The following is an 18,022-nucleotide window of genomic DNA, read 5'->3' as shown; positions in this document are numbered from 1 at the left end:
ATGCCAAGCAGCTTCTTTAAGAGTGATAGCTTATATCCAAAGAAGAGAGATTAATCTCAGGGTAACAAAAGTTGCATAAAACACTTTTTTATGATGGAATTTCAAGAGCTATTTATTTCTCAAATTCTAGGAGATGCTAAATCAAGCTCATATAAATATCTTACAGCCGGGTAAGTGCAGAAATTAGAAGGATATCCATAAAAAATATAGAACATTGTTTTCCTTACAAAGATTATAGTTTTTCCCCTCCATTTAGTCTCTTTAGAAAGAATTTAAGGCTTGGTTTGAAGAAAGCTGAGCTAGAAGCTCTTATTTACAGGACAATTTTACCTTTTCAGCATTAGAGCGAATGCATTTTACAAAATAAGGTTCTGCTTGACCAAGTGTCTCCATCAGCTTGCTTAATGAGGCCTGCAATACAAAGCAATATAATTAGCATTTTCTCTCACTACAAACTGACAAAGAATGATTTACAAATATAAACAAGAGTGTTGGCAAAATATGCAAAAAACAAATGGTATTCATGGAAATAGGTTTGTTTCTGAAAAGAAAATTGTGTATATTCCCATACTGATTAAATTAAGGATAATTAAGGACAAGGAGGGTAATTTAATCTTAAAGCTGATAGCTTGGCAATAGTAAATATTGCAGATATATTTCAAAATAATCTAAGTCAAGAATAAATTTCTCACTTTTCTTCACATTTCATGAAGTAATTTTATTCAAACTCATGCATTCCTAGAGCAACTCTGAAAATCATCCAGCAGGGTATCCAGTAAGGTGGTGTTCCCCTGCTTTAATTTTAATGTTTGTAGAGTATGCAGTGATGTTGCCGCTTTCATTCCTAATAGTGATAGTTTGTACTTAATCTCTTTTTTCCTAATTAGTCTAGCTAGAGGTTTATAAAGTTTTTGATCTTTTCAAAGAACCAGTTTTTAAACATTTTAAACATTGATTTTTCTGTATTATTTTTCTGTTTTCAAATTCACTGCTTTCTGCTTTTATCTTTATCATTTCATTCCTTCCGCTTGCTTTGGGTTTAATATGTTTTTCTTTTCCTAGTTTCTTAAGGTAGAAGCATAGATTATTGATTTTTCTTCTTTTCTAATAAATGCATTTGACATTATAAATTAATCTTGGAGCACTGCTTTAGCTGTATTGCACACAGTTTGATATTTCATTTTCATTCCATTTAAAATATTTTCAAAATTTTCCTTCCTCTTTGACTCATGTATTATTTAGATGTCTGTTTTTTATTTGCCAAATATTTGGGGATGGTTATCTTTCATTGACTTCTGATTTAATCCCATTATGGTCAGAAAACATATTTTGGTTTTTAGTATTATATTTAATTTATCTATTGGCTTTCCAGCTATACTCTTTGTACTGTTTTTTACTGGCTGTTCTAGGGATTAGAATATACAAACCCACTTGTCACAGTCTACTTAGAGTCAATATTTTATAACAAAGTAAAACTTAGAAGCCTTACAACCATATAGACTCCTGCTACTGTTGTCATATATATTGCATCAACATACAAATTTTTTATTTTTAGGTGCTTTTCTCCTTGTAAATGTTATTGTAGTATGATATATATAATAAAATGCTTAAATCCTAAGTTTAGTTTGATGCATTTTCACAAAGGGAACACACTCTCATAACCAGAGCACAAATCAATAAAGAAAATATTACCAGAACTTCAGAAGCCCCTCTGTGCCCTGGTGCACTGAATTTAGCAAGGTCACTGTACATAAGCTACCTGCCCCGACCTCCACACGTCAACCAAGGGTAATCATTATCCTGACTTCTAAGACAGTAAGTTAGTTTTGCTGCTATTAAACTTCATATAACAAGAAAGACATACCATGTATCATTTTGTTGCATACACTTGCATTTTGTACATTTTCAGTGCTATAAAATATACCACAATTAAATTATCCATTTAGGATGGATATTTAGTTGTTCCAGTTTGGGCTATTACAAATAAAGTTGCTATCAATGTTCTTCTACGTGTCTTTTAACTGTTTTCCAAAATGCCTCCATTAATTTATATTTTAACAGCAGAGTATAAAAGTTCTGGTTGCTCCACATCCTGACCAACACTTTATATCACAGTCTTTTATTTCAGCCAAGCTGGCAAGTGTGCATTATCGTTATTATTATTATTATTATTATTATTATTATCATCTTGGTGAGAAAGATTGGCCCTGAGCTAGCATCTGTGCCAATCTTCTGCTATTTTATGTGGGAAGCCACCACAGCATGGCTTGACAAGCAGTGCTAGGTCCACACCTGGGATCCAAACCTGCAAACCCCAGGCCACCAAAGCAGAGCATGCAAACTTAACCACTAGGCTACCGGGTCAGCCCCAAGTATGTAGTATTATTGCCTTACAGTTTTAATTTATATTTTCCTAATGAAGAATAATGTTGAGCAGGTATTTGATAGGCTTATTGGCCTTTTGGAGAACATCTTTTGATATCAGACAGTTTTGCGTATTCAAGACTTTTGCGCATTTCTATTAGGTTGTCTGTCTTTTTAAAAATTGATTTATGGTTCTTCATATATTCCACATACAAGGTCTTTTTCAGCTGTACTGCAAGTATATTCTCATACCCTGTAGGCTGCCTTTTCATTCTGTTAATAGTGACTTTTGTTTTTAGAAGTTTTACTGAAATACAATTTACATACTATAAAAACATGACCATTGTAGTATACAGATGATTTTTAGTAAATTTATACAATTGTGCAACCATCACTACAATCCAGATCTAGAAATCTTCTATCATTCCAAAGAGTTCCCTGCTGCCCATTTGTCATCAATAACTGCTTCTGCCCACAGCCCCAGGCAACCACCTATCTGCTTCCTGCTGCTATAAATAAACCATCTGTGAAAAAAGTAATCCTTTTTAGACATCTTTTCCTCTAATTATAAAACCAATATATAGATAGCTATTGTAGAAAACTTAATCCATAAATATATGTTCAGAGAATAAAAATCAGTTTGGTTTAGTTTGGGTAATGACTTAATCCTTAGTTTCAGAGGCAGAACTGAAAGAAGGTTATTCAGATTTTTGCAAAAAAAAAAAAAAAGACCCTTAGGCCAAGGAAGAGAAAAACTGCTCTAAGTATAGGACTATGTTGACTAATGATGTAGTGGCGGATATATTTCCCAGCAATCCATGGGTCTCTGAGCAGCTAGGCATGCATGCCTTGTCAGGCCAGGAGAGGGGCAGTGGTTTTATTAGCAGGTTTCAGCAGATATAATAGCAACAGAATGTGCATGACCTATTACCCTAGGAGAAAGCCACAAAACTCCTTTTAAGGAATTAATTGAGCAGAGACATGGTGCCTATGAAGTGACCAGGCTTTCACATAGGGGTCCATGCATAAACAATGCAGTTTTGCCTTATGATCAAGTTGCATCATTCTGCCCATAACTTAAGGCTTTAGGTACTTTATTTGACAGTTTGGTGGCCAAAAGGATAGATTCATACTAACATTTGCTTGCAGGAGACAAAATCTCAAAAGAGAATGATCCAGAGTAGGGTGAGGGTGGGAACTTACCTAACAGTTGAAATGATCAAGAAAAATATACATATGGTCTACCATCTTGCTATTTGCTTCTATTTATTTAATATGCTGTTTTATCATGTCTTTTTTAAATTCAGCATATTTTATGATTCCATTTTAGTTCTGCTATTTGCTCATTACCTATAATGAGCTTTTTTTTTTTGGAATTGCTCTAGGGTTCACAGCGTTAACATATCACAATCTACCTTCAAATAATGTCACACCATTTCCTGTATAATGTAAAAACTTTATTAATAGTGTATACTTACATGTTAGCCCCTCCTTTCTTTTATGCTACTTTTGTCATATGTTTTATTTCTACCTCATATTATTTTTGTTTTCTACAGTCAATTGTCTTTTTAAAAGATTAAAAGAAGAGAAAAAGTATTCTGTCATTCTGGCACTCTTCATATTTTGCAAAGATCTAAATTTCCATGTGGTTTTCTCATCATTTTTCTCCCACATTTAACATTCTGATATTGTACGAACTGCTGGCAATAAATTCTCTCAGTTTTTCCTTCTATTTAACCTTCATTTTTTTTCTTTTTGTTTTGGCTGAGGAAGATTCGCCCTGAGCTAAGATCCGTCACCAATCTTCCTCTCTCTCTCTTTTTTTTTTTCACTTGAGGAAGATTAGCCCTGAGCTAACATCTGTGCCAATCCTTCCCTATTTTTATGTGGGTTGCCACCACACCATGGCTGACGAGTGGTGTAGGTCTGTGCCCACGATCCAAACCTGGACACCTGGGCCACTGAAGTGTAGCACACTGAATTCAATCACTACGCCATGGGGCCAGCCCCTTTAACCTTCATTTTTACAAAATATATTCACTGTGCATAGAATTCTAGAGTAACAATTTTTTTCCTTTCAGTCTTTTGAAGATATTACTCTTGACTTCCGGCTTTCATAGTTTCTGATGAGAAACCTACTGTTATTCTTATCTTCATTTCTTTGCACATAATATCTTCTTTTTTCTCTGGGAGTATTTTAAGATTTTCTCTTTTTAACTGGTTTTAGCACTTTGATGTGATATGCCTTGGTGTGTTTCCGTTTGTTCTGCTTGAGGTTTGTTGAGATTCTTTGATATTTGGGCTTATATTATTCATAAAATTGGGGAAAATTTTGGTCATGATTTCTTCAAATGTTTTGCTGTACCCTCCTCTCTTACCTCTCCTTCTGAGATGCAATTACACCTCTATTCAACCACCTGATATTTTCCTACAAGTTATTAATGCTTTTTTTCATTTTTCTCCATCTTTGTTATTTCCCTCTGGGCTTTATTTTTAAGCAAATATAATTTCAAATTCATTACTTCTGCACTAATAGGTGTTAATCCCATCTACCTTATTTTCAAATATTACATTTTTAATCTCTAAAAGTTCCATTTGAATCTTTTTCATATCTTCTAATTTTTTCTCATCATATTCATGTTTTATGTTATATCCTTAGACATATTTATACAATCTGTAGTAGCTATTTTGAGATCCTTATCTACTATTTCCATCATCTCTGTCATGTTTAGGTCTGTTTCTAATGATTGTTTTTTCTCCCTTGTTATAAGTTTCATTTTCCTTGACTCTTTGCATGCCTAGTCATTTCATATCGGATGCTAGACATTGTGATTTTACACTGTTGGATTTTGTTACATTGCTTTAAAGAGTGACAGACATTTTTCCTGGCATGCTGTTATGTAGGATCACTTTGATTCTTTTAAGACTTCCTTTTAAGCTTTCTGAGGGCAAGTCTAGAGCAAAATCTCTGGCATTTGTTTGGCTCCCCTCTTCCTGAGCCATAGAAAACTGCCTTTATGCAGTAATCTGGGGCTTGCCTCATTTATTTCTCTTGTCTCAGGGATCACAGTCCTGCAATGCTTACTGTCTAATATCTAAAAACATTTGATTCTTATCTTTTGTCCAGTTTTCTAGTTGCTTAGAGCAGAAGGGCAATTCCTGTATCAGTTAACCCATCATGAGTTCGATGATCTCATTTTCATGAAAATAGACATTCATTCATAAGAAAGGCATGGAATCAAAGACACTTGGGTGCCATCCATCTCCACCACTTATAATTTCTTCACCTGTACAATAACAGTATTTATCTCATAGAATTGGATGAAAAATTAGATAATGCATATATATAAATATTTAGTAAAGGATTTGGAAAATATGGTACATTGGTCATCATCTCTGGATGGCAAATGATTTTCACTTGTTTTTGTTCACCTGTATTTTCTAAATAATCAAAACAACTCAATTACTTTTGTAATATTTAACATATTAGAAACACTAAAGATGGCCCTTTTTGCAAAAGTTACATACAACACATAAGTACAACTTGAGAATAAATTCTCCAAAATTCTTAAATTTCAGGGGATTTTAAGGGACATAAGAGGACTGTAATTATAACTAAGTTTTTATTGTAGTAGCTATAATGTACTATTCAGATTAAAGAATGACTTTGGTATACAGGCACCTGTAAAAGATCCAAGGTAACAAAACAAAGGACACTTAACAGCTTTATTCTACTCTTCATAATTATGAGATTAATGCTTCCTTTTCAGATATGAAGCTCATGAAGTTACCTTTTGATCAGAATTAGGCTTCCCATGTTGATTTGCTAATCAGGGGAAAATGTGATAATGAACTAACAATTGTAACAAGTCTGCTTATAATTCCGTTTCTCATTGTATATTAATACACTTTGATACTGTTTTACAAAGCAGTGTATAGTTTATCACTTAGCATGATTTTTTTCCCTATAACCCACTCACTTTTGCATTTCTAAATCTACAAGTAAAAAGCCAGACTCTGGAAATGTGAAGACAGCACCAAGGTATGGATACACTTGGCCAAGAAACATCTCTCTTTTTTTAATAATCAAATATCATTAACTCATAGGATTATGAATTAAGACAGATTTTTTTAAATTCATGGCAGATCTTCCACTATATTCAACTGTCTTTCCTTTAACCTTATTAGCACATAGTAAGTTATTTGGCTTTTCATCTTGATTTTTCTGTTTCTTTCTTTCTATTTTAAAAGAAAGCATTTGACCAAATGGCCTTCACAGATTCAAATTTTTCTCTAGATCTGGTGAGAAGTGTCTAAAATAAAATGACATTTCTAGCCCATAATTTGAAGAACTGTGCTTATAAATCAAACAAGATCATATACAGTGACATATTAGTAGATAATTTACATTCAAGTATTCTGGCTTAAAAAGGAGGATTAAGAAAAGTGATAACATATAGAAATACAGCTACCAGCAGATAAAAGAAATTTTTAGTTAACAATGCACTTTGCTTCTGTGATTTAAGCATGAAGCAGAGTAAAATTATGCAAAGCATTGTTACTCATCAGATTTTCAGCTCATTTTCATAAAAAACTAGCAAATGAATAGAACAGTAGAGAGAGATGACTTGAGAAGAACAGGAAGAAGTAATTAGAAATGTATTTTGAAAAATTATTCTCAAGTTATTTGGTTAATTTATTATGATCATACTTACTCTTAAACGCCCAGTCACAATAAAAGGAACTGAATTTCTATATATACAAAACTAAAATAAGCAAACAAAAAAAAATCCTACAATCCCATTTAAATATTAATGACAGTAGCATGAGGTTTAAATATATAGAGAACAAAACATACATCGTTATGTTAACAGTGACTATATCCAGGCAGTAGGCTTTAAGGCAGATTTTGTTTATAATATCAATTTTCTGCTGCCTTTCTCCTCACATTAAAAATAATGAATCACTCTTTGGGATATCCACTATCCAGATATACAAGGATGAGAAAGAAAGGCAGCTAACTTTTTTCCATCTTTGGTACTTCTCTCCAAAATGACCATTATAGCATGGCATTTTAGTTACAGGAGTCATATCCCACTCAGGTATCCTGCAGATCACTGTGACCTTTCAATGCCAATCTGAAAGAAACATATTCCTTTTTGTTAAAAGTAAAATTTTTTTTATAAAGTAAAATAGGAAATAACCTGAAACTGGGCACTGATGCTGGGAGGTTTCTTCTTCTTGTGCAAATGAAGAAGAGACTTGGTAATTCGATCCTGTAAGGTCAGTCTTGTTAGGTGTTTTAAAGAATTTACCTCTAGTAAGTGCTGAAAACAAAGGGGAAAATACCAAATTATTCACATAAATTAATTTAAGAATAGGAAAAACAAAATTGTAAGCCACTGTTCATTATTTCTTATGTATAATGACTGAGGTGGATATGGGAGATTCTGCACTCCTTCTGCTTTCCTGCAAAAGCTTTCCAGCTAAAAAGAAAACTATATTTCCCAAACTCTCTTGCATCTTGGGTCCCAGATGTGATTGCAGTTCATCAATTAAATTGCCACATGTGAAACTAGGAAGGCATTACTGAGGCAGAGCCTCTGGCTACTAGCTTCTGTTTCTGCTGGCAAGCATGTACATGAAAGTGCTTTCGTTTTCTGTGGTCCCAGTGTCCAGGTACTACTTTTGTGAGTGCTGAGAGGCAGAGTGCAGAACTTTGGTACTGTCACTGCAACTCTAGTAAATACACCTTAGCCCTAGAGCCAATAGTTGTAGCAGCTTCTTCCTGATTCCTGGATTATACTACAGGTGGTGTGTGACTGGAAGCAGCAGCTACAAAGGCAGCTTCCAGATTTCCTAGCTTTCTGACGACAACTGGGGTCAGTTCTCCTCTTTGTTTTAATTCTCTGAAACTCTAAGGCTTCTAATGATTGTCTAAGCATCTCCCTGAATTAAGCCCCTTTCTACTTAAAATAACTACAGTGATTACTGTCATCTGCAACTGAATCCTGACTCATAGAGACAATAAATTAAATTAAATCCCAGGGTTATACCAGGTATGCCAAGAATATATACACAGAAAAAAAGAAAACATAGTCCCTATCAACCTTCATCCTCATGTGCTAATTATTAACCTTAATAATAAGATAGGAGTTACGCATAAAGCAACTAAAGAATACAAAATAGGATATTAGTAAAGTGATTGGGAGCTTTTAAAAGTCTAAAAAATATTAACTGTGACAATATAAACATTAAAAAATAGAAACTTTCAAGTGGCAATAAGTACAATATATGCTTAAACAATTACAACTAAGAAAAAACATTTCCAACAATGACAAAGACTTATCATCTGTATATAAGAACTGTAAAAATCCTTTAAAAATATATCCCACCATAATAAATGAGTAGAAGACCTGAATATGCAATTCTCAAATAAAGTATAAATGACAACATAATGACAATCAATCTCACTTGTAATCACAGAAATACACATTTTCTTTTAAAGAGATTTTCTGCAGATTGTCAAACATAATAAATTCTGACAAAACCCAGTATTCGTGAGGATGTGGAGAAATAGGCATTTTATGCACTGTTCTTAGGAATGCAAATCAGTATAACTTTCCTGATAAGCAATTTCACTTCCAGATATTTATTTAAAGAGATTATCAAACAAGATCTGAATGTTATTTCTAACAATGTACTTCAAAACATAGTGAAAAATTATGAACAGAGATTTGCAATAATATGCAATTCTTTTCATAAAGTATGCTTCATTCACACAAATGAATACTATACAGCTCATAAGGATACTGTAAACCTGTATTTACTAACAAGGAAAAATATTTGCAAATACTACTGACCAAAAAAAGCCACATAAAACAATAACTTATATTCAAAATGTCATGTGTATGTTGAATTTTGGAGGGTTTTTGCTTTATTCTTATTAGTATTTTTCAATTCTCACAAGAAGATTCATTGTATATTAAGAAAAAATAATTTTACACGCTGATGAAGACTCAATTAGAAGAATTTTATAGTTTATCCGTAAGTAAAAACAAACTAGCACTAAAGATGAAAATGATTTTTCCCCCTATTCAACACACTTTCCAGAAAAAGACCATGGAAATAATGGTTTCATTTTATAAACCTGTATCTAAACCAATGGTAAAATTCATTACTAAATGTTTGTCACTGTGTGAAAAAACATCATATGGACTGTGTAAAACAAATAACTATAAAAAAAAAGTCCTCGCTTTGAAGGAATTTAATTTGAAAAGTGAAAAAACAAAAACAAAAACAAAACCTCACATTCATTCTCACCTCAGTGTCTTTCCAATTTTTTCATCTGCTTGGGATACCCTATAGGCAGACCTTCACATCGCTTGATTTTTCTTGGCATTGATTAACACACAAACTTCGTTATAAAGATCTTGCTTAAATACCCAAAAAGTAGCCCACTTCTAAGTCAAGAATATGTCACTTCATTTTCCTCTTTGAACATAATATGGTGTAAATTATCCTTTCATTTATTTGCTTAATTGTATGTTGTTTTTTTTATTTCTCTAAAAGATAAACTGTGAGAGAGCAAGGACTCTGACTAGACTGTTTATCCCCATAACCACAATGCCAAAAACAGTGTCTGGTACAGAGTAGGTAATTAAATAAACATTAGTTTAGATTAAGGCATAAAGGGTTATCAACTAACGATTTTTGAGCAATGTTTCCTCAGCAACTGGGACTAGACTTCTACCCATAAAACTTACCATGATCAAATCAATCAACAAATCTACACATCAGGCTCTGTTCTAAATGCTAGGAATACACTGCATTCAACTATACAGAAACAGCCTACAAGGACATTAAAAAATAAATGATAATTTGAGAGTTTTTAAGATTTATGAAGAAGATAAAATAGGGCAAGGGAGAAAAGGGAGACAAGACAGAACAGAACTAGATGGAGAGCAGGAGGCTAAGGACCCCAGAGAGATGAACCCAGTTAAGTGATGGCTGCAAAAGCTCAGCATAAGGTGATAAAAACCAAAAATTAGAACGTGGGTGAGAGATCTAGCAGAAAAGGGATATAGAGTTAATTCCCTTCTTAGGTCTTCTGTTCATTATCTACTTTATTCCTTTCTTAATTCCATCTTCACTGTTTAGTTTATTCAGCTTAATTAATCAGTACATTCTTTTTAAATCAATTATTTACTACTTGCTGTGCAAGGTACTATAGACACAAAAATTAAGAATATATTGCTCATACAGCAAAGGAAACCATCTCAAAACGAAAAGACAAACTACCAATTGGGAGAAGATATTTGCAAATCATATAGCCAATAAGGGATTAATATCCAAAATATATAAAGAACTCATACAGCTCAACAACAACAAAACAACAACCCTATTAAAAAATGCGCAAAGGATCTGAACAGAAGTTATTCCAAAGAAAATATACAGATGGCCAACAGGCACGTGAAAAGATGTTCAACATCACTAATTATTAGGGAAATGCAAATCAAAACCACACCCATTGCCTCACACCCATCAGAATGGCTATTATTAAAAAGACAAGAAATAACAAGTGTTGGAGAGGATGTGGTGAAAAGGGAGCCCATGTACACTGCTGGTGGGAATGTAAACTGGTGTAGCCACCAATTTGGAGTATGGATATTACTCAAAAAATTAAAAAAGAACTACCATATGATCTAGCTATTCCATTTCTGAGTATTTAATCAAAAAACACCAAAATACTAATTCAAAAAGATATATACACCCTTATGTTCACTGCAGCATTATTCACAATAGCCAAAACTTGGAAACAAACTAAGTGCCCATTGACAGAAGAACGGTAAAGATGATGTGTATGTGTACATACGTACACACACACACACACACACACACAATGGAATACTAGTCAGCCATAAAAAAAGATGAAATCTTGCCATTTGCGACAACATGGATAGACCTTGAGGGTATTATGCTAAGTGAAATAAGTCAGATGAAGAAAGACAAATACTGTGTGATTTCACTCACACATGGAAGATAAACAAACAAATACATAGATACAGAGAATAGATTGGTGGTTACCAGAGGAGAACAGGGGTTGGAGGAGGGCAAAAGGGGTAAAGGGGCACATGTGACAGTGACAGATGACAACTGGACTTTTGGTGGTGAGCATGAGGTAGTCTATACAGAAGTCAAAAAATAATGGTGTACACCTGAAATTTATATGTTATAAACCAATGTTACCTTCACCAAAAAAAGAAAGAAAATATTGCTCATGTTGTTAAAGAGGACTAAAATGGGTGATAAAATTAACTTCAAGTTTTGAGCCTGAGTGACTAAAATGGAGAATAACACACTAAAATCACTTTGGGCATCAAGTCTGAGAGATGAGCAGGGTGTCAAAGTAGAAATGTACAGCAGGGCAACTATGAGTAAAAGAGACTGGAAATTAAAAGGTCATGTTAGAAAAGTAGATTTAACAGAAGTGACCATTTCAAGGAATGAGAGGGAACAAATTCTGAGAGAGAAAAGGGAAAGTACTATCAAAACTATATTAACAGAGGGCTAAGAGCTATTGAAGGATATATTTGTTAAATATTTGCCTATGTTTATTCAGGGTTGTAATAAAAATAAAGCATCTTATCTTATCTTATCTATATCCATAAAATGACGTACTAGAAGTGCCCACAAGAGGGAAGACTAAATCTTATTTCCAGCAGCTATAAAAGTTGTACAATGAATGCAATAATGCTTCATATAGCAAGGTAAGAAAGAGGGTGCAGATTTCACAAAAGAGCAAAAGAAGAAGGAAAAAAAAACAATTTCAGGTTATCTACACTTCTGTTTCTTCTTTCCACATTATATATAAAACTAACTCAATGCAACAGAAATATTCAGCAAATGACCACGGTCAGTGAGGATATAGGGTCTCCCATTTTAATTTTTATTAACATATACTTGTTTTGACTTGATCTGAAATGGACTGAAAGAAATAAGCAAGACATTCATTAAGCATAATTAGAAAGAGAGGCATATTTAAAAAAGAGGAGGAAAAATACGATGAAGAGTGAGGTTACTAAACAAACCACACATCATACATACATGTATGTGTACAGATAAGCCACAAATTCAGCTCTAAATGTTCTGGTAGAAAATATGAAGAAAAATACTTATTATTTATTGACTGCTAAGCATGCATGTATCTAATCCTAACGTATAATGCCCTGCATTAGAAATGACGGGACACAGGTTAAGACAAGTTAGAGAACTTACTCTAAAAACCACAGAGCAAGTAACGGATCTAGAATTTGAATGGAGATCAGTCTGACTCCAAAGTCTATATTCTTATAGGCTATTTTGCCTCTCTAATATTAAACATATGTATTTGAATCTATGAGACACACTAAACACAAAAATAGCCACATTTAATTTAAAAAGAGAAAAACACATGGGATTCCTATGATTGATGATTCAATAGAATTATTTACTTCAGATGTATCCAACCTATTCACGCTGGCTATCATATGAAGTTGAAGAAGTTATCCACTTGAGGAGAGTGAAAAGAACAGTGCAAATAGCGAGGCCCAAAAGCAGCATGCAAAATACTAAATGGCTATAGAACGAAGAAAAAAAAAAGGACAAATGAACAGATACAGACGTTTGATAACAAATTTGGCCTCCTTTCCTCTGTCTCTACATAAAATCTTTTCATGCTAAGAACATAAGTGAAAACCATGTAAATTAATTTCCTTTGTGCTCTGTGGTTTAAAACAATATTTACATTATCAGACACCACATCAGCAGTGTATTAAGCCTAAGGTGACTTAAGCAGAAGAAAAATAAAGACAGAGTCATTTCCTTATTCTTGAACTAGAGAATCATGAGAATAAACAGCTCCTTTAAAATTTTGGAATTATGTTCATCAACAAAGTTACAAGTGACAGGATTCTTTCTTTGGAAGGGTCCAAGAGAAAGAAACAGTAAGATTTTTCTTTCTTTAGTAAATGCAATAAATATTTTTGGAATGTCATCTCTGCATAAAGAATGTAGATCAGAGGAGGCAAATTACGGCCCGTGGGCCAAATCTGTTCTTACACCATTTTATACGGTAGAAAAAAAAATTAATGGCACAGGAAAAATTACATGAAACTCAAATTTCACTGTTATTGGAATACAGTCACAATCACTCAATTACGTATCGTCTATAACTGCATTTGTGCTACAACAGCAGAGCTAAGTAGTTACAACAGAGATGAGAGACCTGCAAGCCTCCATGGACCTTTTCAGAAAAACCTGGCTAACTAGCACTAATCAGAAATTATTTTACAATCAAGTAAAACTCAGAATTTGATCTTAACCTGACTCAAGGAGAAATGAAAACATCTACATAAAGAGGCCATTACTCAACAAAAATTTCATTCGTATTCAGAAGCTTTACAAATGCTAGAAAATGGAATATATCACAAATAAATATTTATCAGAATAATTAAGCTTGGCCATTTCATAATATCCAGTGTTATTTCTGAAATGGATTCAACTGAATGCACACAATTAATCCCTATTTGGGGTATAAATAAGGTATTTCTTGTCTTTAATTCAAAAAGATTGTTTGCATGAGTAATAAAAAAATAATTATGAAGGAAGACACCAATGGAAAAAGTTTTTTTATAACACTCACCTTTGGAAGGCCAGGTTTGGATTTGAAGTTTTTGTTTCTCCTATAGAAACAAATCAAACATTAGAAAAAACTACTGTAGAGGTGAATGACTTCAAGGACTCTACTGAAACAACAGATTCTATACTCATTTCCAAGATATAGGTCCTCCACATGAAAACACTGTTTGATTCAACTAAGCAAGCACCTTAGGGAAAGAAGAATAAGCAAGGGAAAAAGAGAACAAGAAAAGAGACCACAGCTCTGTACTATAGCTAGGCATAAACGGATTTAAGCCTGATGATCAGTAACATAATTTTGTACATTCAAAGCTAAAGTTGCATTTTCTTTTGGATGTTAATAGGGCTCTGCCTTCTTATACCTACAGAAACTCAGTTTCTGTCATTTTAAGATTTTAAATAGATGCTCTATTTCATAAATTTTTAAAAGGTACTTTTCACTAAAACTTATGATCCTCTACTTTTGGAAATTAAAAATTCTCTTCTGCTCTTTTTTTTTCTTATTCATAACTCAATATCATACTTATATCAAGAAGGTTGTTTTATGGCTACAGAAAAAAAGAGAATAAAGCCCAATGCTTATGAACATGGGCTGGGAAGTCAGAAAGACCTGGGCTTGCATCTAAACTCTACCACCTACTAAGGTATGATTTTAACTTTTTTCTTTTTTTTTTTTTAAGATTGGCACCTGGGCTAACAACTGTTGCCAATCTTTTTTTTTTCTTCTGCTTTTATCTCCCCAACCCGCCCCCGTACACAGTTGTATATCTTAGTTGCATGTCCTTCTAGTTGTGGGATGTGGGACGCCGCCTCAACATGGCCTGACGAGCAGTGCCATGTCTGCGCCCAGGATCCAAACCCTGGGCCGCCACAGTGGAGCGCACGAACTTAACCACTCGGCCACGGAGCCGGCCCCTGATTTTAACTTCTTTAAGCCTTGGTTTCATTATGTAATAACGTAAAATGAGGATGGTAATACACTAACCTCTTAGAGTTGTTGTGAGGATTAAATGGGCTAATTCACAATTCTGGAGTACAGCAAGACTTACATAAATTGAACCTCTTAACACTGTTAAGCAATGACTTAGACAGGGATTAAGGAATCCAATTCAGTCAGACCTCTAGCTACTGGTCAGACCTCTAGCTAGTAGTCAAAAAATATGCTTTGGAAATGTCTGAAATATGCTGATATAGGTAGCTGAGAACTTTTTACTAATCCACCATGCATGGTTATATCCATGTCCTCAAACCAGTTCTATGATCAAATAATGAGGAATGCCAGGCTCAGATAAGTGTTATATATCACTATATACGATCCCATCCAACATTATGGAGGGGATTTCCCTGACTAATTTGCTAGGACTACCAGAATTAAAGAACAATTGCAGTTAAAGACTAGGAATCCTAAAAAGAGCTAAGTTTTTTCTCTCTCTGGAGGTAGGGTCTGTCAAAGAGCAATAAAGAATCATCTACATAGTGAGTACATTCAACCATTATTCTCTTGGTGAAATGAAAACAAACAAACAAACAAAACACTGGCTTTATAACGCATGAAATTCATAGCTCTAAATAATGACTACTTTTGAGTCTTGTTTCACTCAAAATTCTACTCACGAAAATAATGCTTCACCATCACCCCTCTTCATTTTTTCAGCCAGAAATTTTAAACTAGTCATGAAAAGCAATCCAAGTTACTAATCAATACTAACGTGAGAATTCCATGGGCTCTCTCCAAGAGTTTGCTGCTAGCTGAATTAGAGAATATCCCATCTTTATCAAGCAAGGAGGTGCTACTTGATAGTCTGCTCTGGCGAATCCCAGTTCTGCCGTTCCAGGAAAAATCAAATGTATCACTGTAAAAATTAAATATAGTACAATTTGTTTTAGTTAACTGAGACACCTCTAATTAACACTCTCTAAAATGTTTAAATAAGTAAAATAAGACTTTATAAACTTAAGTTGAAATTTAGAAAAAATGCTAAACCAGCAGAAAATGGTTTTATCAGAGAGATCACCAATCAATTAGGTCTAACATTTTATTTATTCAGAACAAAAAATTTCTATGGATTCTGGCATATTCACACACAAATGTGAATGTAGATGAGGATATCATGCAGCTAGTATCTTTAAGCATATTATTAACCATTTAACAATCAGTAAATAATATAAGGTATTATAATGTAATGGCTTTTGTCTTTGTTAGATTTTAGAACTTCCAAATGCAAGTGAAGGCATTTACAATTCTAACAGGCCATTCCATTCTCTTAAATGTTTAATTTCCCTCTGGGAGGTCTTATTTACATACTCGCTCACTACACACATACCAACTAAAGTTACAAAGCTCCTTTTATGGGCTGAGTACTCTTCTAGGCACTGGAGGTGCAGGAATGAACAAAACAGATAAAATTACCAGTGATTACAATATAAAGACTAGGGGGCTTTCTAGGTAAAGACAGCAAACTGGAAACACATTTGGATTCCTCCAGAAACCCAAAAAACACTACTAAAATAACTGTTGAAAGAATAAACACTTAAGAATTAAGGGAAATACTAAGAGACAGCAGTAACACATTTTTGAAATATGGAAAGTAGATGAATATAGAAAGCACATTGCTTTCTCAGTAGTAAGCCTGAGAAAGAAATAATAAACCGGATGTGGGGAGAGTTGAGAAGCATTCCTATTTACTCTGCAGAACTCCCAAATGGCTTCAGAGTTGCTGGTACCAAGTATTTCGGGAAGTGGTGGGAAAGGAGGGTTAAACCAGGAACACTACTAGTTGAATGTTGGGGTAAGAAGCAGCTAGAAAGAGAACTCAAGAACACAATCCCATTCACAATTGCAACAAAAAGAATAAACTATCTTGGAATAAAAGTAAAAGTAAAATACCTATACAATGAAAACTAGACTTTCTTGAAAGAAATTGAGACAACATAAAGGATGGAAAGACATTCCATGCGCATGGATTGGAAGAATAAACATTGTTAAAATGTCCATGCTATCTAAAGCAATCTACAGATTCAATGCAATCCCAATCACAAACCCCATGACATTCTTTACAGAAATAAAACAAGAATCCTAAAATTCATATGGGGCAATAAACGACCCTGAATTGCTAAAGCAATCCTGAGGAAAAAGGACAAGGCTGGAGGCATCACAATCCCTGACTTCAAAATACACTACAAAGCTATTGTAATCAAAACAGCATGGTACTGGTACAAAAACAGACACATAGATCAATGAAACAAAATTGAAAGCCCAGAAATAAAACCACATATCTATGGACAGCTAATCTTTAACAAAGGAGCTGAGAACATACAATGGAGAAAGGAAAGTCTCTTCAACAAATGGTGCAGGGAAAATTGGACAGACACATGTAAAAGAAGGAAAGTAGTGCGTTTTCTTATACCATTCACAAAAATAAACTCAAAATGGATCAAAGACTTGAAGGTAATACCTGAAACCCTGAGACTTCTAGAAGTAAATATTGGAAGTACATTCTCTAACATCAGTGTCCTAGAAGGATCTTTTCAGACACCATGTCTTCTCAGACAAGGGAAACAATAGAAAGAATTAAAAAATGGGACTTCATCAGACTAAAGAGCTTCTACAAGGCAAGGGAAAACAGGATTGAAACAAAAACACAACCTACCAACTGGGAAAAAATATTTGCAAATCACATATCTGACAAAGGGTTAATCTCCATAATATATAAAGAATGCACACAACTGAACAATAAAATCTCAAAACACCCGATCAAAAAATGGGCAGGAGATACAAACAGATATTTCTCCAGAGAAGATATACAGATAGCCAATAGGCCCATGAAAAGATGCTCATCATCACTGATCATTAGGGAAATGCTCACAAAAACTACACTAAGTATCACCTTACACCCATTAGACTGGCTATAATGACCAAGACAAAAAATAACAAATGTTGGAGAGGTTGTGGAGAAAAAGGAACCCTCACACACTGCAA

General features: G+C 33.9%; 1 protein-coding gene across 36 annotated transcripts in view; it reads right to left on the bottom strand.

Annotated features, from left to right (window-relative positions):
- The window catches only part of MYO9A (myosin IXA), a 290,205-nt gene that overhangs the window by 97,374 nt on the left and 174,809 nt on the right, over window positions 1-18,022 (bottom strand). For all 36 annotated transcript variants that reach the window (XR_011527256.1, XR_011527254.1, XM_070576153.1 and 33 more), the window contains 4 exons: window positions 15,753-15,896; window positions 14,048-14,087; window positions 7,569-7,691; window positions 331-411 (listed from right to left, as the gene is read on the bottom strand). Coding sequence is in view for 34 of the 36 variants with exons in the window: in XM_070576153.1 (XP_070432254.1) it covers window positions 331-411; window positions 7,569-7,691; window positions 14,048-14,087; window positions 15,753-15,896 (388 nt within the window). In the remaining 2 variants the exon portion in view is untranslated. The remainder of the gene's footprint in view (window positions 1-330; window positions 412-7,568; window positions 7,692-14,047; window positions 14,088-15,752; window positions 15,897-18,022) is intronic.

This window comes from Equus przewalskii, chromosome 1 (genome assembly GCF_037783145.1).
Source record: "Equus przewalskii isolate Varuska chromosome 1, EquPr2, whole genome shotgun sequence".
NCBI lineage: Eukaryota > Metazoa > Chordata > Mammalia > Perissodactyla > Equidae > Equus > Equus przewalskii.
This window is presented reverse-complemented; position numbering and strand designations above follow the sequence as displayed.